The sequence below is a fragment of the Dothidotthia symphoricarpi genome, assembly GCF_010015815.1.
Source record: "Dothidotthia symphoricarpi CBS 119687 unplaced genomic scaffold P153scaffold_23, whole genome shotgun sequence".
NCBI classification, from domain to species: Eukaryota; Fungi; Ascomycota; class Dothideomycetes; order Pleosporales; family Dothidotthiaceae; genus Dothidotthia; species Dothidotthia symphoricarpi.
The window spans coordinates 177193-198180 of record NW_022985030.1 but is presented as its reverse complement, the minus strand read 5'-3'; the positions used below and the strand labels follow the sequence as shown (position 1 = coordinate 198180).

Sequence of the window (20988 nt, the reverse complement as noted above, 5' to 3'; positions counted from 1 at the left end):
TCACATGTTAGATAGCAGAATTTTTCACGAAGAATAATAAGGACCACACATACATCGCTCACAAAGACTGGCTCACACTACAGTTCCAATTTAACGCTAGGAATTTGAGGAAATTCTAGAAAATCTGTCTTCTCCTGAACGAGTGGTTCGTAGCAGTGCCACAACAGTGTGATCCATCTCTTCCACCCGAAACACTACGTTTGACCAATCCCCCTCACCTAGACAGTCGACGGATAAATGAGGTGGGATGTACATCGTTATGGAAGAACTGTCTACCCAGACGAGCTCGAACTCGGTGGGAAGAGGTAATGCCGAAGGCCCATCTACCGTAATGTACATCTTACCGTCCTGCTTCTTGGATATCGAGAGCCTTTGACCAAAACCGACTCCTTTGAAGACTCCTTCGATATCTTTGTTGATTGCAGGAGCTTGTCTAACATCCTGTGCATGCTTCTGCTCAACCTCCTTCCATCTTTGCAAAGTTTTGATTCTAGCTTGCCTCACCATTTCCTTCGCGTAGCCGGGCTGTAAAAGTCTGGGAAATACATTTCCTTTAGCGGTCCATTTTGCCATTCTCTGGAGAATAAGCCTTAAGATATGATCGGCCGCATCAACTGGACCAGACGTATTCGTCAGTACAACAACCGCAAAGCTGCTCTCTTCCCCAACGTGAAGTGCAGTAGCACAGCTGCAGGCAACCGCTGATCCAGCCATATAATAAACAGCGATATCGTTATCACCTGGTTCTGGTATGACGGCGTACGTGGAGAAGGGTTCCGTTGGAAACTGTGCCCTATTGGTTGACAGTGCACCAATGACTGAAGAGCTCAGCGGAGTATAAAGACCAAGTGGAGTGAAGCGAAGTGATTCTCCCGTAGAGTAGGTCATTTTGAGTACCTTGGCGAGATCAGAGAGATCAAACCCAGGTATGGGTAAGGGTTCATGGTTATAGAATGTATCGGTAATGAACTTGAAAAAAATATCAAGATCATGAGCTGTACTGTAGGCACCAAGTGCCGCGGCTTCGGCACCGTCTGCTCGATATAGAGGTCGCTGTATCTCGTGGGGCTTGCCATTTGAGTCAACTACCCATCCTCTGTTTTCTGCAGACTCGTTATTCGGGACACCAATACTGGTGGAATGCATTCCGAGCGGCCGAAATAACGTTTCGTCCATGAAAGACTCCAGACTGCCATTCCATATAGCCTCGATAGCCATCGCGACAGCAGTATAGTTGACGTTACTATACCCTGCCCAACTTTTCTTGATTCCATCATTTGTCTTGTCTTTGGAGGGTTGACTTAGGAGCTCTTCTCGTACGTTTGCACGGCCCATGATCGATTGACCATCCGGTGCGAGCATTCGGTGGTTCAGAGAGGGAAATCCATTCCTATGCACCAAGAGGTCATAGATTATCGGGTCCTCGGGAATGGCCTTCATGTTGACCGAGCTGTAATGATTGTACACTTTCGTCAACGGTGCGTCACGCGCCTGTCGAAAAGGGGTAGAGGATTGCTTGGATGCCCGGTCTGTCGTTTGTTTTTCAAAAGCAATAAAGATGGCAGTAGCAACGAGGATCTTCGTAATAGAGGCGATATGGAACCTCTCCCCCCTACCAGCTGTAGCTTGCTGTTTGAGAGGATTACTAGTCGTTACTATTGTTTTGATCCGTTGTTCTGACGGCTCGCCACGGGACTGTCTGCGGACAGATATTGTCGCTGTATGGGTACCACACTGCCGCAATATGTCCATTATATCTTCTTCAAGCCCGTCATCCCATATCGGCGTGGTGATGGATTCGTCGGAATTTCGAAAGGCAGGTGTCTGAAGACGCGAAGATCAGCCCTTTTCATCTGCGAGTTCTATACTCAATCCGACATGCACAGGTGGATGTACTTTTTGACGTAGTCTTTTCATGTTCCGGGGTATCAAGCCCTTAGGCATCGAAAGTGAGTCGTCAGCGACGTCAGATGGCTCGGTCAAGGCCGGATGGTTTCAATGATCGAGGGAACTGAACAACTTTTAGACAAACGAGGGAGAATTATACTTCAAGAATAACAGCTTGACAGAGGCCAGGTAGGTTAAGGAGTGAGAGCTGCTATATCGCCAGAAAGGATGAAGGCAAAGACGACTCGGAGGGGACTGAAGAGGTGGACTCCAGATGGCGGCACAATAGATAACCTGCTGACGACGCCTTTCCCGTGGACTACGCGATAATTCAATGCATAGCCGGAGACTTCGACATGGAACAAGAACCTTCACCTTGTGAACAGCAGTCGCTCTCGTCACGATCCCGCAATCTGGGATTTGCGAGCCTGCGTAGCAGATGTCCCGCGTTATTATGATGCCATGCAGGCACAATACAACTACTTCAGCTGAGTGTATTGTACGGTTCGGCAGGCACCTGAGGCTGAAGTGATTCATTACTGTGGTACGCTAGACGTTAGTTGAGATCCGTCAGAACCGGGAAGTTCACGTCAGCTTTTCCCCTTAGTCCCTTGACAAGGAACCCACATCTTCATCGGAAAAACAACATTACTTCGTTTGAGGCCACATCATCCAGTAAGTTTCGTTCTCGACGCCTATGACCCCTTTTAGATGACTGACTGTATCTGGCAGTCATTCAAGTTCCAGTTGAGTACAGGGCGAAGGCTAGCTAATACCGGCGAGGGAGTAGTCTGTTTGATCATTCAGCGGACACCAGAATCCCCATATGCTGGTTTTACCTTGGATTACAGAGAACTGAGGCATTGCGACGTCTGACAAGTCTGCTACTCAAAATATGCGAATGTTTCCCAATGCCCTTCGCTTCACTACCGACGAGCAGCAGCACCGAAGAGGGGAAGATAGGGTACAGAAATGAAACTTGCGTCCAGATCGTCGCAGGGTTTGTATTTTCCATCGCTGGTTGCGTCCAATTGCTATCGCGCTAACTCCTACCACACAGCTGCTTGCGTCAGGATGTAACGCGTCTGGCACCACTCAACAACGATATAGATATACGAAAGCTTTCCGTTTGCCCACATTACACTTGGCTGGTTGTGATCAGTACTCGAGGCCTACACCTCTCCCGACGCCCTTAGCAGATTGGGACGTTCCCCTCCTCCAATCCTCTTCCTGTTCTCGTGGGTTCGAAAGGGACAGTCACACTCATATCATTCCGATCACATATACGTCGTTGGAAAATTCAGGCAGATGGAACAACATCCGACGTTCGACTACGGCGGCGACGTACATGGGTCTAGCTGTCTATGCACATCGTTTCGGCACAATAGGGACCGGGCCGAAAGATACAGGTTCAGAGCACTGCCCAACAGCGAATCATGGACAACCACGTTCACAGGGGTTTATGAATGCAAAACGCCGCATATATAAGGCTTGAGTTGTATCCCGGAAACTGAGTTGTTGCCTCTGCTCAATCGCGATCTCTAGTAACAATGTCTGGTGCAGTCGCTCCACCCAACAAGGATGGCGCGGTAGACAAGTTTACTATGGATGATGAGCGTCCCTTCGATTCATACATCGCTAAATATAACGCTGAGAAGGAGTTGAAGAAAAATCCTGCCCTCCAAGCAGAATTACATGGACAAAGGACTGCAACGTCTTCCGGTCCAAATACACCTAAACGGAAAAGATCTCGCGTAAGAAAGCTGGTCATTGTATTTCTGCCTTGCTGATCGCACCAGTGCATCATGTCTTGAGTCAAGGTCTTCTCGCCGATAGACGTACTGCCCCATTGTGAGTGTTCTGGCTGAACAAAATATAACTCTGCTGATCCTGAACCAGTTACCTATCCAATTTTCGTACCGAAAAAGAACCTAGGCGCTCTGGGCAAACTCTTCGATACGATATCATTGATAAGCACCGATGTCAATCACGATTTTCTCAATAAGCTTGCTGATTATGGAGTTTTCTACGTAAAACGGCAGCAAGGAATGCGTTCGAGGTTGTTGTTATGTTCTAGAGAGCTGTGAGGTCACTCGCTCCTACGATTATCCACGTTTCATCTCTTCTTTCCATCGTCACTACCGAGGGCCACGGTGCCCCCGGTCGTAAGCGCTCCCTACGAAGTATTTGCTCGAGCCCAAGCCTGCTGTCAAGCAATATCAAGACTGTCTATCCCATGATCCGGTTCACAGAACCCGCAGATCTCGGGCCAACTACCAGCCAATTATATAGCACCGGCAAGTCAGTGTTTATACCCCTCGTTGGAGTTTGAGGAGCGTTTTTTAGTTAAGTTTTCTCAATTTGATGCTCTTGAGATATTGCGCTACACGATTTTATTGGCGGGTTCCATGTACCGGATTATGGGATATAACGCTGTATAGCTAAGCCGTTTGCATCGTGCGTGATTGCACTGTGCTAGATTTGTCTTGTTTTCTATTACCTGGAGCCCATCGTCCCATGCTGAAATTTGAGTTTAAAGTCAACAGTACAGTGGCATCCCGCTGATGTTTTCCTAAACCAACCAATTCTCACGAATGAATGAATACGATCGGCCTTTAAAGCAGGATAGGCTTCTAATTCGCTAGGACTTTTGTCCGCGCGATCGATCAAGGCCACTTTCAGAAACGGGGCGCCGGGGCGCCGGGACACATGTGTTTGTTGAGGCCCCCCGCATATGCATGGCGTTCTTGCCAGCGGCTAATTCAGCGATCAGGTTCGTAGGTGCGTCCTTAGAGCGTCCTAACCGTAATCAGGATGATACAGTTAAATCGCCCTATAATACCTGTTTTCGGACTCCTATAGACTGATCGCAGATTCCCGCTTCAAGTAGTTGGGCTTCTACCTGCCGTTTGCCGGAGAACTAAGGACATTTCTATCAATCGTAGAGGAGACAATGAGGCTTCCCGTTCGCTCAGCCCTATCTAAGCAACGTACCGGCGGGTTAGTAGCCGCTGTTGTATGTAGTTCTTTTTGGAATTTTCGATGTCCAAGTATCTATAGTTTTTTTGGTGGCGGAAGCAAACGCCAAATCGCTAGCAGGTTCGAACGGCTCAGGTCGCAACCTCCTGAACAGAGTGCTTTGGACTAGTCAATCCTGCTGTTGTATGGTTTTGTTAATATTTTGTCCTTCGTTTTAGTCGTTTGGTGAGGTTTCAACTATCCAATGCTCTGTTTTGTTCATGTGGTGGCTCAACTCCTTCGCGGAGCTATCTTCCGTCTCCACCTCAAATTCCTCGCAATGATTATTCATGTGCGTTCTCGATTTCACCCTCAAGATGTGGAAAATGCAATACTACTTTTAAGATCTTAACAATGAGGTGTACAGTCTTTCTCCAATGATTCACTGCTTGTCTTACTTCTACGAGTAACTTTCTACTTACCGAAGATCAATGCCCCACTCAAACACTTCCAACCCGGTAAATCCAAGTACTACTATTACCTATCACCCTTGTTATTTAACTTGTATTAGGACTAGCCAGACAAAGAAAAACGAGAAGACTCTATCAGGTTTACAGAGCCCGTGAATGATAGGGATTGAGAGTTGAAATGTATGGAGGCGCTGTGGTACGTGTGCCTAGCATTTGAATACCACAAGATAATGTGTTTTTGTTTAATAGACTCATGCGTTTGTTTAAGAGTTCTGTGGATATATTCATCCCCATCAAGTACGTATGTCTAGCCTCAAGACTGTTGAGGTGAGTCTATTCGAGGAGGTTCCTAATAGCTACGATAATAGATATGAAAGTCCAAAATGAGATTCTCAGACCCAATGAGTTTAGAAGGCCCGAAGAGTTGATCACGCTGTGTACTGTGACAGCGATAGACGAGTCATATTGTGTAGCCTGAATGGCGTTTTACTCGATTACATGGAAGACGTTCGGCTCAATGTCTGAATGATGTCGGGGGAGGGGGGATTTCTTTTCTGCTGACGTGTTATTCAAATGATGTGATCTGCTAGACCAGCGATTTAGTACTGTGACAATACACTCCTATGGGTCTGAAGTTTCAAAACTCGTGTTCGCTTGTTGCGTTGTTGTGTACACCAAACGAATGCGTTGTCATATTAGGGCTAAAATCAGCTCTCTATCTGCAGCCCCTGGTGTCCGTCACGTCAATATGATAGTTACAAACTGTAAGTTAACGATTTTGGGAATATGGCATCGACAGGAGGCGGTCGATCTTGGGTTACCTGTCTGGAGTCTGCACGCGTCATTTACGCGTTATGGTGGTGATGAGATGGCCTGACACAACACCAGCAGCCCACATGTAGTCACAAAAGACAGCTTCGAATACTTCCTGCAATTGCTGCTGAATGACCAACAAGAGATGATCCAGAAGGTGATCGTCTTATCAGATCGCACTAACAACCCTGTCCATCTCATCCCAGCAACCTCGGGATCACCTCCTCATCTTAACCGCCGAGTCGCCCATCCTCCACCGCCAGATTGCCCAACACCTATCCCGAGTGTCCACGACAACGACTACCATGTCCTCAGCACCTCCAACTCTCAACTCCCCATCACGCGCCCACACTACCCCCTCTACACTCCCACCATGAGCGTCCCCAAACGTGAACACATCGAAGACCTCACCGCACACGAATGGTGCCAAACCCTCCTCTTCGACCCGACTATAACCCGCGTTTCCAAGCGCATGATCCCGGATGAACGCAAAGACGTGTCGAACTCGTTCTTCACGCAAACGCTCTTCACCGACGACGCGGTCCGCGCCTACATCACGCTGTACCGGGCTGCCAAGCAGGGGGGAGAAGCCGGCGCTGGGGACGCCGTCTTTACCAGCGCAGCGCCGACGCTAGACGGGCAGGGGTACGAGGGTGACGCGGCGCGCCAGCGTGAACGGCAGGGGCCGCGGGAGGAGAAGGTCTGGGACCCCGCGGATCCGGATACGGCGGAGGGTATTACGCTCGTGTCGCTGGGCGAGGGGATAGACGGCGGGGTGAGGCGGCTGCATGGTGGTGTTTCGGCGACATTGTTGGATCAGGTCATGGGCACGCTGATATCGTATGTGTATGAGAATACGTGCGCGACGTCGGAGTTGAGGGTCAAGTATCTGAAGGCAGTTGTTACGCCGTGTGTGCTGCTCTGTCGGGCGAAGATCGTTAGGGAGGTGGGGAGGTGGGTCGAGGTTGTGGGGTGGGTTGAAGATGGGTGTGGGACTGTGTTTGCGGAGGCTTGGGGCGCTTTTGTGTTGTCTAAGGCTGGGTCGTCGAATTTGTAGGGGTGTTGGATTATTTGCTGATGATAGAGTAGATTTCATTGGAGTCGTTTAGACACTGATTTTTGACAAATCTGATATGAGTTTTGGCCGATTATCTCTCAACTCTCAAGCTCAAATACACCAATCCGACGAACATGATACCTTGATGAGCATCAAGCTATCCTGTCAACGGGGGCTCTATAACACAACTCGAAGTTCAGCCTACATCATTATCTTCTATCTACCATTAACATCTTTTAGACGACTCATCATCTTTCAAATCTCATTCGAACCCCTCAAGCACGTCCATCTCCTCAACAGCCAAACATCATACCCTCCATCGAAACGACACCATCCCACCAGCCACTTCCACCAGACACCACCCCAACAAGCGAGACAACCCGGAACCAAGCCGACAAGCCTACCACCCCCCTCCGTACGACACACAGCAAACAAACACAGCCCCACGCCCTCAGGCGCCAAAACAAGAAAGCCCGAACCAGCACGAACGCGAAGTTTGTGCATCGCCCTAGTACACCTTCCCAACACAGTCTCCGCGCACCAACACATCTTCATCAGCGTTGTACGCACCGTCCCTACTTCCCCGGCGGATGACAGACTGTGCAACGCTGCTGCGGGATCAGCCCTACGCGATGTGACGTAGCGAGTGCGACGTCGGGAGCGACCTGGGGCCTGGCGTCTGGAGGTGTGCGCGGGAACGATGCTGCTTGTCGGGTGGATGGGGCTGTTTGTTGGGGAGCGTACGGAGGGTGGTTGGTCGGGGATGGGGGTGAGGGGTCCGGTTGGGAGTTGTGTTGCTTGGTACGTACTTTGTCGTCCGTTGCGGTGGATGGGTGGATGGAGAGATGCTGGATTAGTGACGAACGAATGAACGAATATTCCGCGCCGTGTTTTGCGTTCCTATACAGAGAATGCGTACTATTGAGCTCATCCCATCTCGCTATAGTCAGTACAATACTTAAGACAAGCAACCCTCTAAGTGTTCAGAACAGCGCCCATACACCACCCCTCCCAACACTCCCCAACACCCCCCAACATGTGCAGAGACACCATCATCCACTGGCAAGCCTGCCACCACCGCGACCGCATCCACGCCCCCTTCTGCCGCGACGTCTACACGGGCCTGCACCAGATCAACGACCCGCGCAACCTGCTGCAACCAGGCATCCCGTACCGCCAATCGCGCCGCTGTCGGGGGCAGGAGAGGATTGATTGGAGGGAGGGGTTCTGTACGCCGTGTAGTATGAGGAGGCAGGGGTGGAATTTCCAGGGTTATGCGTCGGGGTTGGGGGGGTGGCCTAGGTTTGCGTAGGGTATTGGGGTGTTGCTGTGGGTGGGAGTAGTGTGTCTTTTGGGACTGGATGTCGGGGATTGAGAGGAGGTTGCGAGTTGGCGGTTTGCTGGTGGTTGCTGCTTCCTATAATCGTCGGGTTGTTGTTCCTAGGATAATCATCTTTTCATGGTTAGAAGTCTTGAATCTACTTCTTGATTTCTCGGGTGCAGAGTTGATGTGCCACAATCTCAGGTTACGCACGGCGTTGACCATGGGACTAACAAGGTTCTGCTTTCGTTGGTTACGCAAGGGGTACACAATCTTTCCATACATCCATACAGATCCATCTCGTCATTCTACAACATCGATGCAACTCTTCAACGCCAAATCGAGTGTTGATTCTAGCAGTCCTACACATCATCCCACAACTCCAACCCCCCCTCTCTCATCCTCCTATACCACTCCTTAACATACGGCAGCCCCACATGCGGCCCATAAGGATTCTTCTCCCACTGCGGCCGCGGCGCCTCAAGTCCCGTTTCCTCCGCGCACCGCTCCATGACTTGTCGAATCGTGCCGCCGCGATTGCACCACATCTCCGTATGAGTCCCGCCATCTCCGTTTACACTTCCATTTCCATTTACGTCCCCGTTGGCCCTTGTGCCTTGTTGTATTTTGGCGCGCTGGCGGCGCAATGTCTCGCGCAGCTCGAGCGTCGCTGCCTCGTCGACGGAGAAATCAGGGCGAACGACAACGCCGTAATTTGCAGCTGCGCCGGGGATCGTGACGAGGCGGCGGTGCACTTCTGTGGCCACAATGGTAGCAGGGCGTGTGAGTGGGTCGCCGAGGCCGCCGCCGCCCCAGGTTATCCACTCCAGGACATCTCCTTGGACGTGTTAGGGATGCGTCTTTGCAGAGAAGGGGTGTTGGGGCAGAGAGGATTTGATGTCTTGGAGATTGAGGGACTCACCGGGATACACGTGTATATAGTCTTGTTTACTCTTGCACAGCTCCATGTTGTCCTTCTCACTTTCCGTGCCGTACGAGTTATTGCGGTAGAGGACTTTCTTCGATCGGTGGCCTGGCATACCACCGTCTACGCCCCAGGGCTTAATCATCCACCTATCGTCGTGGATGCTGACATCACCCTCACACAACCATCGATACAGCGTTCTTTGCGCATTCCCGCCACGGAAGTAGCCTGCGCCCCCAGAATCTGGCAGCGCCTCGTTGGCCTCGATGATGACGGGGTAGTAGAGTTCTATGTTTTCGGCAGGAATGGATTTGATCGCGGGAAACAAACAATGACAATCCGGACCATCGCCGATCGGCCGCGCGGGGACGCCGCCGAACCCGATCTGATATAAGAGGTAGAATTCGCCGTCGGGCTTGAAGCCAGAGTAGAATAAGTGTGGGGAGTCGGAGAAGCCTGCTGCACAGCGATACGCTACGTTGCGTTGGCCGAACAGCGCTTGCATGACGTCCATTACACGGCCAAGGAGATGCGTGCGGCAGCTCACAGCTGCAGGACGTACAGGGCGGAGGATGGTCCCCGTGGGGATTTTGATATCGAGGAGGTCGTGGAAGCCATCATTGACTACGGCGTGAGGGTCATAGATGGCAAGGAGATAGTATCCTACAAACATCTTGAACATAGTAATACTAAGATAGTAGTTCATGCTCGTGTTCGATTGTGGAGATGTGCCGTCCCAGTCAAAAACTAGTTTATCACCCGACTTTTGCATCGAACAGGATATCGCATACGGGCCGATGCCTTGACCGTCGTCGTCGATAAAGTCCGTGAAACTGGACTTGTCGGCGCCGATCTTATCATCGATGATGGCTTTTATCGCGACACGGCTTTGCTCGAGGAGGTAGTCTGTTGCTGCCTCGTAGAGCTCCACACCGTATCGAGCACAAAGCTCGCGGACACGTGTTGCAGCTGTTTTGCAGGCGGTGACAAGGGCCACGAGGTCGCTTTGGAACCAATCGGGCATGCGGGAGTTGCGGAAGAATACCGATGCGAGGCCTTCGTTGTACACATCTTTCGCATAGAGCTTGCAGATTGGAATCTGGAGACCATCTTCGAAGATAGTGCTGGCGTTGATGCTCATTGAACCGGGAACTTTGCCTTGGATATCAGTAAGATGGCCGAAGTTGGCAGCCCAGCCGATGAGTTTGTGCTCGAAGAAAATGGGTAAAAGGACAATGACATCGTTCAAGTGGGATACTGCACCGTCGATTTGGTAGACATCGTTTGTGACGAATACGTCGCCCTCTTCCACTGTACCTTTCCACACATTCAAGAACTGCGTGATGAAACTACCAAACTGACCAACCAACATTTGACCGCGTGTGTTGGTAATGACATTGAACTCGTCCTGTTGTTCTCGAATGGCTGGACTCATGGCACAACGTAACATCAGTGTGTCCATTTCCCGTCGAATGGACCCGAGTGCCGATGCAATGAGGGTAGCGATGAGAGGTTGTTCGTTGACGAGTGCGACGGCAGCCTCCCTCGTGCGTTGTTCCACCTTCTGTTGAGTCGTCTTTTCTTCAGGCCAGATGAGGATGTTACCCATTGCATCGATCTCGCCAAGATGCCCAGGCAGGATAAGGGTGTTCGAGTCCATTTCGGTCACCACAGCAGGCCCAGAGATCTTGATGCCAGCCTTGGTGATCTTAGTGCGATCCCAGAAAGTAGCCTCAACCTTTTTGCCCTCATAGACAATGTCCTGCTTGAAAGTGATGGCATCCTGAGAAGGCGTGGAGCTATCGGCTTGCTCAATAGGCTTGATGGCGACCTCTTCAGAAGCATCAATCACCTTGGCGCGCATTCGCATAATTTCAAGCTCGGCAGCCGCGTGGGAGAAACCAAACTGATGCTGATGCTGATCGTTGAACATAGTGCGCATGGTACTAAGCAACTCTGATGTATCCCTTAGGTCGTCCTCGCTGAAGTCAACAGTCAGCGTCATTGCCTGACCCTTGTATCGCATATCGGACTGGTACACGACTTTCAAAGCAGCGTCTTCGTTCCTCAGGGAGTATTTCATTGTCTTCACGCAGCTGGTCTTGAGATCACTCAGTGTCTTAGTGAGATCGTCCGCAGTGATGTCAGAGAAAACCTTGATGTATGTGCAACTTTGCTCATGGGACATCTTGGTAGTAGCATCACCCTGGGCACACAGCACACCAGGACTAGGAGGAACGATAACAGGCCAGGAGCCAAGTAGCTTTCCTAGTGAGTTGGCATGCAGAGGACCGGCTCCGCCAAACGCGACAAGGGCAAAGTCACGAGGGTCGTAGCCTTGCTCAACTGAGACCAGACGAAGCGCACCGTGCATAGTCTCGTTAACCAAGTCAATGATGCCTTCAGCTGCTGTTGTGACATCCATGCCCATCTGCTTGCCAATCGATTCAACAGCAGCCGCCGATGCAGCAACATCAAGCTGGAACTTGCCACCTAACAGCTTCGATGGAAGGTATCCCAATGTCAGATTGGCATCAGTGACAGTCGCCTGCGTCCCCCCCTTGCCGTACGCTGCAGGACCAGGGGTTGCTCCACTTGACTCTGGGCCAACACGGAAATTCTTCGAGAATTCGTTGTATATGGCAATGGATCCACCACCAGCTCCAACGGTCCTGACATCGACTGATGGTGCTCTAACAGACAAGTGACCAATCTCAGTCTCTCGTCGAATGATGACTTCTGTGCCAGACAGTAATGCGCAGTCGGTACTTGTGCCTCCCATATCGAATGTGATGAGATTCTTGTACGGCGTGTTCTTGGCCACCAGATGTGACACGGCTTTGACACCGCCAGCTGGGCCGCTCATGAGGATGCGCACGGGTGTTTCGCCCGCGAGGTCGACTGAGGTGAGGTCACCGTCTGACTTCAGGATGCGTAGTACGTCTGTGTCCTTGGCGAGGCTTTTCTGTAGGTTCTGCATATATTTCTTGACGACAGGCTTGACGATAGCGTTCGCTGCCGTAGTGACTGTCCGCTCATACTCTTGGATCTCTGGTAGCACATCTGTCGACGTGACGACTTCGACGTCTGGGCCAAACTCGTCGTTCAGGATCCCACGGATCTTGTCCTCGTGGACCTTATTGCTAAAGGAGTTGAGCAGTGAGACGGCAATTGCCTGTGGTTGTTGCTTCTTGAGGTCTTGCAGGCTCTCGCGAAAGTCCTTCTCGTCCAGCTCATGGAACACCTCCCCATTGATCTGTATGCGCTCTTTCGCTTCGACGGTGCGCTCCAGCGGGACGAGAGGCGGTGGCTGCTCATAGTTTATCCACGCGCCCAGCCCGCCTGGGATTTGACTCCTCCGCACCGTGAGGATGTCCTTGTGGCCCTTTGTGACGACAAGGCCAGCCTTGGCACCCTTGCCCTCGAGCACAGCGTTTGTGCCCGTCGTGGTGCCATGATGTATATATTCAAACTTCCCGTCCCAGCCGTACTTGTCTTTCAGAATCTTGCGCGCCTGGAGGACACCCTCTTGCACGCCTATTGACTGGTCGGTGGTATTTGTGAGGACTTTTGCGCGTACTGCCTCGCCGTCAGGTGTGATGACATAGACGTCTGTGAAGGTGCTGCGCGCGCGTCAGTCTTCCATTCTGCACGTTTAACACGTTCCTGCATTGAGCTGCAGGGTTGCATTAAAAAGTTTTGTCTTCCCCTCAATTGCGCGTTGACATGTCCATCCCAAAACACGACAAAGACGCACAGTAGAAGAGACCACTCACCCGCCAACATCAACACCTAATCTATACCCAGGAGCCATGTTGTGGAAGAAGAGGCCGAGCTGAATGACTGACGCTTTCGGCTGGCATAAGCCGGCCCTGCGTCATACCATATATACTCAAGGCGCCGTTTATTCTGGAGCACGCTGCCAAAAGCCGAGCCTATTCCGGGTTTGTTCTACCGGTTCCAATGTCACGCTTCCACTGCCCATTTTTCTACCCACACTGTACCTGTCCGACACCGATCTGTATTAGAGCCCTACATGGGTCCAGCAGCGAGTCCAGATCGTAGGGCGCACCAAGACCACGCGATAAGGTTCACGTTCCGCAGATACAGGTAGGGCGACCACCAATGGAGGGGCTGATAAGCCGGACATTGGCACTTGACAAGCCGTCAGACTCCCACTGAGACATTGCTGTTTGGTGTCGACAAGATTGCGGATGAGGTGGGTCAGGGAAAGTATTGCGTCAGATCACGATCGCTTTCAGCGCACTGGCAATGATGGTTAAGCTACATGGGTGACACGCTGTTTTATTCCCGGTCCCGCGGGGGTACTGAATAACTGACTAGGTGGTTTCACGTGCTCACGCGTCGCGACAGGGCTGACGATCAAGTTATGGGCGAGCGGAACAATTCCATCAGCATGTTGAAAATTGGAAATACGATTTCTTGTTCAGCTAAGAACTCAATCGTAACTGAAGGTGCAGTTACACGTTCTTTTTTTCTTCGCCAGCACTGCTGTTTGTAATTCTCGACCTTCCTTGTCAATCACTATATGATCATCTCCATACAGGAACCCACTTCCAGAACACCATATCAATCCACTACTCGTAGCGAAATCAACACTAACAGCCCTGTTCTTAATCCAGCTTTCAGTGCATTGGTAATGCGGGTCGAGCTACATGCGTAATATACCATTTTGTCACTAGTAATAGTAAGATTTCATCCTGGTAACTGCTAATGTTAGTAGTGTCCCATTGTAATTGCTGTATCAGGTACATGCTACATGATCGAAGTCTACGTGGCCAGGAAACAAACTGGTACGCGACAGCGGTAGAAAGTATGTCCCCGCCGGTAAAGGCCGCGCGCACCGCAATTCTGGCGCACCACTCCACTCCTCCCCCAAAATGATTGAGATCTCCATAAAACTTGCTGTTCTCGTATTCATACCTTGTAACCTGTGACACAACCTTCTGATGGAACACGATTCTTGAGTGACATGGTTTAATGACAAGCAACGCTTGGAGCCAAAGACAAAATTCCCAGAGCGTCTCGATTGACGTGTATCGCGTTCAAGGTATCAGATGGATCGACCGGCTACTGATACAATCAACTCTCTATCAGTAAGGTCAGAAGAAAACAAGAACCCTGTCGAAGACAAAATGGACTGAATGAGTCTACATCGACATATCAACATACCGAATATGACGGGCTGTCGCGCCTTCCTTCCCTCCCTTGGTCTTAGCACATCAATGGAATGTACTTTACTTGTCAATGCGAACGCCTCTAATCTAATCCCACTGGATCGACACTACACCCTTCAGACGAAACAAAGTGGACGGCTCGAGCGTTCGAAGGTCTATCACCTGCAAGACCGTGCATTCGGCACAGGATGGATCATCTTATCATGGCCGCAACGTACATCCCGTTAAATGTCTCCTTTCTGATATGACCCGGTTCACCTAGCCCGTCTTGAGTGAGTTTTGTGCATAAAAGGAAGCTTGAAGTCAATGATAAGCCTAACGTACACATCGTTCGTCCCACATGGGGCCGGGGGGGCTGGTGGATTCGCAAATGTACCCACATATATAGATCTGATAGCGCTGACAAGGGGGTGGATAGAGAACTGCCGTAGTTTATGCAAGGTCGGGTTTGGTAATGATGACTAACTCTCTGCAGTAACAGAAGATTGACTTCTTCTCAGAGTACGTCGACTCTTGGTTCAAAGTGGTTCAAAGTGGTTCTCGTGAGGTCGGTGAAGTATAAAGGGGACACACAGTTCTTACACGTATGATCTGCGGTGGATGTCTGCGTATGTGCAGGCTGAGTCTAGGTCTATCTACAAATTGTTGTTACGTTCGAATCTTTATGGGCTTGCGGTAGTGTGGGCGAAGCGGGTGTGAGTCTTGATCCTGTTGGTGTACGTTGTAGTTGTCGGGATACTAGGATCTTGGTTGAAACATGTCGTTTGTGTACGGCGATGCATAGCCAGCCAACGTCGTTTCAATTGAAAATTGAGTAGCACACATCCAGAATTGTGCTAGATGACTTTGATGCCAGCGCTTCGCGAAACAGTCCAAGTCGATTGAGCGTTAAAAACCATGTAACTAAAAATAGAACATAGAATTGCGGCACAGCACAGTGTAGACCTTGATAAATACGTCTTGCTCAATATGCGGACAGTATTTTCCATTGAAATCACATAGATATTCAAGATCTCTCGTTCCGTTACACACTATCTTGTCCGCTTACTTTGCTCTACCACGATGCCATCCAACAAAGATCGCCTTTATATTACGCTCTACGCTCGCGGTGGAGCACCCACTATGCCGAACAAAGAAGACACGTGAGTACCACTGGCGGGACATACCATACAATATTGCCCAAGTTGCGTGACAACCAGCTAACAACCGTGGTGATAATACAGGTATCACTGGGCACTTCTAATGGGTCCCAAAGAGGAGGTCGAGGACGGCGTGGGCGTGCGCTTCCATGCAAAAGAGCGCACAACAGGGCCTAATACGTCGACATGGGTCTTCGAAGAAAAGGAATCTCTTTTGACGCCGACTTCGATGCTGCTTGTGCGAGTGATGATAGCCAAAGTGGAAAGGAAGGATCGATTCATGTCCGTTGTTCGAAACACACCGATCAGGGAAGGCGTAACGGGATGGAACTGTGTTGGATGGGTGCAGGAAGCGTTGCAGCATCTGGAAGCAGATGGGAAAGCTCTGGGAACAGGCGTGACTGAGTGGACAAAGGTCAGGAACGCCGCAATGGAATACTGCCAGCGGAAGAAGGACGAGCATCGTTTCGATGGACTAGGGAACTATGATATGAGAAAAGCGCCCACGTATGACTTGATCGAAAGGAAAGAAACGATTCCGTAAACGTACATATCGGAAGGACTGTAAATGTGCAAAGCTCGCTGAAGCCTGCTTTATCAAAAGTCTCCAAAGTACTTTAGCCGTATCTTCTCCATGTCTAGTTCTTCAGGCATAGGCTGGAGGAATTTGTCAACCTCGTTTCGCCAAAATTGGTTTTGCGGGTTTACGTTCCAGGCTGTAGTGTATTCCCAGTACGAAGGGAACCACCCAGCAGTTTCCCAATCGATAATACCAACTACCTCATCTCCAGATGCGAGGATATTCAAACTGCTTAAGTCCCCATGCGTGAATACGAGAGAGGTCCGAAGTTTGTCTTGCTGAGAAATAAGCTCACTAATCTCTGGCTTGTGGTCTGGGTGTGCTTCTTGACCTCCTCGCAGGTACCTGTGAAAGTCCTGGATCGTCCTGAAAGGCCCAAAATGATTTGATGTACCAGGCAATCGGACGTCAAACAAGGGGCCGCCATCCACATTAGCGACACCAATATCTTCCGGGGATGTGATGCGTCGCATTTTCTCAATCATTTCCTTGAGCTGGTCTAGTATCTTTGCTCTACTTTCCTCTGAACGCTTAAACCACCCAGCTCCCACTGGCTCTCCGTGTATTCTCTCCATTACGATGTATCCTCGGTTCTGGTTCGTGAAGGCGCAGTACACGCGAGGGACTGGAATTGAAGTGTGCTTTGCGATGAATTGCATGGTCGAAGCCTCTCTAAGGCTGACGTGGGATCCGTACTTGACGCATATCTTGTCCGAGAGTAATAGTACGGGACCATGGCGTTTGCGGAAGCGCTTTAGCAATCTAATGGCGAGGAGTGTCAGGTAGCGTCTGAACGGAGTATCGTTGATCGGCTGCGATTGCGCCGCATAGTCTGAGCCCTCTTTCTCTGAGGCTACAGTGTTAGGCATGATACACGTAAGATTTCACTGAGGTTGGAGAAAAACACACTCCCCCCTGGAGTGCGAACGATGGATGATGAGATGGTTCGCCAAGACGCTAACGGAAATCGCTTGATCTTTTTGCCGACGCACACGAAGCGCATCCCATTTTCAGACCACCAAGTCGCTTTCAACATCGAACCGCTCGGCCAGACTTCAACACCTCTTTTCAACGAACCCCTCGATCCCCATCAAAACCGACAAAATGGGTGGTGTTACCGTCAAGGACGTCGAGGTACGCGACCACTGGATCCGGCGACAGCGCGCAGCAGCAGCGAATTGACAACCCCCGCAGGCGCAGAAGTTCATCGCCTCCTATGCCGCTTTCTTGAAGAGGCAGGGAAAGCTCCCCATGTAAGTTTTTAATGTCCCAAATTCTGCGTTGTTTCATGTGCTAATCCGCCGCAGTCCAGGTTCGTGTCAATCCAGCGGGTGAAGGAAAAGCCTGAATCCCGTAATTGGGGGATAACTTCAGCTTGCTGACCCTTATCTACAGGCTGGGTTGATACCGTCAAGACATCGCGTACGTTTCCACTGACTACGGTTCACTGGCGTGTGCCTAATGATGTGTAGACTCCAACGAGCTGCCTCCCCAGAACATCGACTGGTTCTACGTCCGCGCCGCCGCCGTCGCCCGCCACGTCTACATGCGCAAGACCGTTGGTGTTGGCCGTCTCCGAAAGGTCCACGGGTACGAATATACTCGCCCATGCGCTGCGATGGAGGGGAGATATTGACGGAAACAGTTCCACCAAGAACCGCGGCTCGCGCCCCTCGCACCACGTTGATGCCTCCGGCTCCGTCGACCGCAAGGTCATGCAGGCTCTCGAGAAGATCGGTGTCCTTGAGCAGGATGAGGACAAGGGTGGCCGCCGCATCACACAGTCCGGCCAGCGTGATTTGGACCGTATCGCCCAGACCACTCTCGAGGCCGATGAGGAGGAGGATGACGAGTAGACGCTTGCTACACTAAAAGGATTGCTGGCATTTGATTGCGGGCGGTACGGATCTACGGTTTACGGCTTATGGCGTTTCGATATGACTTCGCTGGGGCAGCATAGCCTAGGACATCCAATGGAAGCGGGCTTGACCCAAAAGCAACTTTGATACCCCACCATCTCTGTGTTCCTGATGCGTTGTGAAATTACGTTTACACATGCTGCATTGTCATTTCCCTTTTGTTCAACTCGCATTGAGGCAAATCCAATTTGACCAGACTTGTACAAATGCCGATTGCCTCGCATCATCTACAGTAAACTCCAATGCCCAGAAACTTTGCTTCCCTCGTCATTTTTGTACCATCAGCGCTCCCACAGCTCCTTCCTCAACCTTCCCTCACGCGCTCAGAACAAATCCGTCATCGCACCATGACTTGCATCGCCGACCAGCCTCGCATACTTGGCCAACACGCCCCTTGTAACCGGCATACTCGGCGCCTTCCACGCCTTCAACCTCTCCACGATCTCCTCATCACTAACATCCATATCAATCCGGTTCTTCTCAGCATCAATCGTAATCACATCGCCATTCCGGACCACAGCAATGGGCCCCCCAACCGCCGCCTCAGGACACATATGGCCGACGATAAACCCATGGCTTGCCCCAGAGTACCTTCCATCCGTGATGAGGGCGACGTTATTGAGACCCGCGCCCATGATCGCCGCGCTAGCCTTCAGTTGCTCGGGCATACCGGGCCCGCCCTTTGGCCCCTCGTAGCGCACAACAATGACGATGTTCTCGCCGCGCGGGATGGTGCCCTCGTTTAGCGCGGAATCAAGCTGGTGCTCTTTGTCGAAGACCATTGCTTTCCCGCTGAAGACGAGGCCCTCTTTGCCTGTGATTTTTGCGACTGCGCCCGCGGGCGCGAGATTGCCGCGCAGGATCTCGATGTGGCCGGTGGGTTTTATTGGGTTGTCTAGGGAGCGGATGAGGGTTTGGTCTTGGGGGAGGGAGGGGTAGGGGGCGATGTTTTCGGCGAGCGTTTTGCCCGTTACGGTGGGGATGGAGCCGTCGAGCAGGCCGGCGGCGACGAGGAGCTTCATGACTGATGGCATGCCGCCGATGTCGTACATGTCGGCTGCGAAGTAGCGGCCTGAGGGGGCGAGGTCGGCGAGGAAGGGGATTTTGTTGCTCACGCGTTGGAAGTCGTCGAGGGTTAGGGGTACGTTGGCGGTGCCGGCCATGGCGAGGAGATGCAGGACTGCGTTTGTGGAACCGCCCAATACCATCATCATCACGAGACTTGTTGTGTTAGAATTGTGTAGGGGGAGGTGAGAGCGTCACTTACGCGTTCTCGAAGGAGGCTTTGGTCAAGAGTTTCGAGGGCGTGATGTTCTTCTCCATGCAGACTCGGATTGCAGCTGCGGCCTTTGCGCACTCACGCATTTTGGCGGGGGACTCAGCGGGAGTGGTGGAGGAGTTGGGAAGGGTGAGACCCATTGCTGTAAACAGTCAGCATCTTGTGGACGAGTGAAACTTTTTTTTGGGTAAATGGCACCTTCGATAGAAGTAGACATAGTGTTAGCCGTGTACATGCCGCCACAAGCACCAGCTCCTGGACACGCGTTCTTCTCGATGTCCTCCATGATCTCATCTGGCGTGAACTTGCCCGCTTCGGCGCTTTGCAAGTTCTTGTAAATGTAGGCGCCGTGCTTCTCATAACATGTGGAGATATTGATTGGTTTCTTCAGCGTCTCGGAGTAGCCTGGCATTATCGAGCCACCATAGACCATGAGAGATGGGCGGTTGTGTCGAGCAAAGGCCATAATCACACCAGGCATGTTCTTGTCGCATCCTGGTATTGCAATACAGGCGTCATGATGCTGAGCGCAAGTCACGGTTTCGATGCTGTCTGCTATTATCTCACGTGTTTGCAGTGAGAATCGCATGCCTGGGAAATTTAGCAAACAGCTGTTGTAGGAGGATAATCACAAACCTTCTCCGCCCATGGTGATGCCATCCGATACTCCAACGGTGTTGTACTGCCATGCTAACATCTCATCATTTAGGATATGCTTTTTGATTTCTTTGCCTAGATCAAGCACTGCAACAGTCAGCATATAACCCCCCACGCGAAGTTGAGGCTCTTCGAGTATTCAATCAAAGCTGGCCCCCGCAACTGAACGTAGTTTGCTGCAGTAGTGCAAGATGAATGCGACGTACAATGCATACTGCAAGGCTGTCAGTACTATGACGACATGCCGTGGGGGCAAACTCACTTGCATGGGTTTCCTTCCCACCACACACTTGCAATACCAACATGTGGCTGCGTCTTCATCGCTTCCCGTGAAGGCACACCGGCTGCGTATAGCATAGCCTATCCGATTGACCATTGGTTAGCCGTCTGCATCACCATACGGCTAAACGACGGGGAATAGCGAACCTGAGCTCCTGGAAAGTTATGGCCGGCCGTAAGAGTTGACGAATATTTGTTCAAAGCCGGCTTTCCATCTCTCATCGCATCTTCTGGGAGGTGTGGAAAGCTGAGGAAGCGTGGCTCCTCTGGCTCACGTTGTTTTTCGAGATTTCGAGGATCCATTGTGGGCGTTGACAAGATGGAACTGCGCGTGGAAGATGATTGATAGGGCGATCAAGTAGTTTGCAAATGGACTTAAGTAGCCAATACTACGTGCAATGGGAAAATAAAAGAGCTGTAAAAGGAAGAAACAGGTGGGAGACGGTGAGGCAATGGTCACGATATATGGGTGACAGATGAGCGATGCAGCACCAGCAAACCACACC

General features: G+C 51.1%; 8 protein-coding genes across 8 annotated transcripts; 4 read left to right on the top strand and 4 right to left on the bottom strand.

The window, feature by feature from the left end:
- Positions 1–96: 96 nt before the first annotated feature.
- P153DRAFT_401029 (beta-lactamase/transpeptidase-like protein) lies at positions 97–2150 on the bottom strand (the record flags this gene model as incomplete). Its single annotated transcript, XM_033671877.1, has 2 exons — positions 1897–2150; positions 97–1824 (listed from the first exon to the last, which is right to left on the bottom strand). Exons 1-2 carry the CDS (start codon positions 1942–1944, stop codon positions 97–99), a joined length of 1776 nt encoding a protein of 591 aa, XP_033518796.1. The 5' UTR covers positions 1945–2150.
- Positions 2151–3437: 1287 nt separating this feature from the next.
- P153DRAFT_390441 (uncharacterized protein) lies at positions 3438–7185 on the top strand (the record flags this gene model as incomplete). The annotated part of the gene is made up of 5 exons (XM_033670931.1): positions 3438–3641; positions 3708–3738; positions 3787–3917; positions 3965–4188; positions 6204–7185. The coding sequence occupies 5 exons, from the start codon at positions 3438–3440 to the stop codon at positions 7183–7185; spliced, it is 1572 nt and encodes a 523-aa protein (XP_033518795.1).
- Positions 7186–7969: 784 nt separating this feature from the next.
- P153DRAFT_401027 (uncharacterized protein) lies at positions 7970–8497 on the top strand. Its single transcript, XM_033671876.1, has 2 exons — positions 7970–8355; positions 8428–8497. The coding sequence occupies exons 1-2, from the start codon at positions 8023–8025 to the stop codon at positions 8485–8487; spliced, it is 393 nt and encodes a 130-aa protein (XP_033518794.1). The 5' UTR covers positions 7970–8022; the 3' UTR covers positions 8488–8497.
- Positions 8498–8632: 135 nt separating this feature from the next.
- On the bottom strand, positions 8633–13463 carry P153DRAFT_131388 (uncharacterized protein). The gene is made up of 3 exons (XM_033662045.1): positions 13189–13463; positions 9429–13054; positions 8633–9344 (listed from the first exon to the last, which is right to left on the bottom strand). The coding sequence occupies exons 1-3, from the start codon at positions 13215–13217 to the stop codon at positions 8869–8871; spliced, it is 4131 nt and encodes a 1376-aa protein (XP_033518793.1). The 5' UTR covers positions 13218–13463; the 3' UTR covers positions 8633–8868.
- Positions 13464–15691: 2228 nt separating this feature from the next.
- P153DRAFT_361116 (uncharacterized protein) lies at positions 15692–16312 on the top strand (the record flags this gene model as incomplete). Its single annotated transcript, XM_033666963.1, has 2 exons — positions 15692–15771; positions 15853–16312. The coding sequence occupies 2 exons, from the start codon at positions 15692–15694 to the stop codon at positions 16310–16312; spliced, it is 540 nt and encodes a 179-aa protein (XP_033518792.1).
- Positions 16313–16365: 53 nt separating this feature from the next.
- On the bottom strand, positions 16366–17217 carry P153DRAFT_379509 (kinase-like protein; the record flags this gene model as incomplete). Its single annotated transcript, XM_033669875.1, has 1 exon — positions 16366–17217. One exon carries the CDS (start codon positions 17215–17217, stop codon positions 16366–16368), a length of 852 nt encoding a protein of 283 aa, XP_033518791.1.
- A 235-nt stretch (positions 17218–17452) lies between these two features.
- On the top strand, positions 17453–18458 carry P153DRAFT_326558 (40S ribosomal protein-like protein S19; the record flags this gene model as incomplete). Its single annotated transcript, XM_033665297.1, has 6 exons — positions 17453–17482; positions 17543–17601; positions 17656–17660; positions 17744–17770; positions 17821–17938; positions 17994–18458. 6 exons carry the CDS (start codon positions 17453–17455, stop codon positions 18202–18204), a joined length of 450 nt encoding a protein of 149 aa, XP_033518790.1. The 3' UTR covers positions 18205–18458.
- A 132-nt stretch (positions 18459–18590) lies between these two features.
- P153DRAFT_401022 (dihydroxy-acid dehydratase-like protein) lies at positions 18591–20785 on the bottom strand (the record flags this gene model as incomplete). The annotated part of the gene is made up of 7 exons (XM_033671875.1): positions 18591–19488; positions 19535–19688; positions 19745–20137; positions 20183–20290; positions 20410–20417; positions 20466–20563; positions 20630–20785. 7 exons carry the CDS (start codon positions 20783–20785, stop codon positions 18591–18593), a joined length of 1815 nt encoding a protein of 604 aa, XP_033518789.1.
- Positions 20786–20988: the final 203 nt, after the last annotated feature.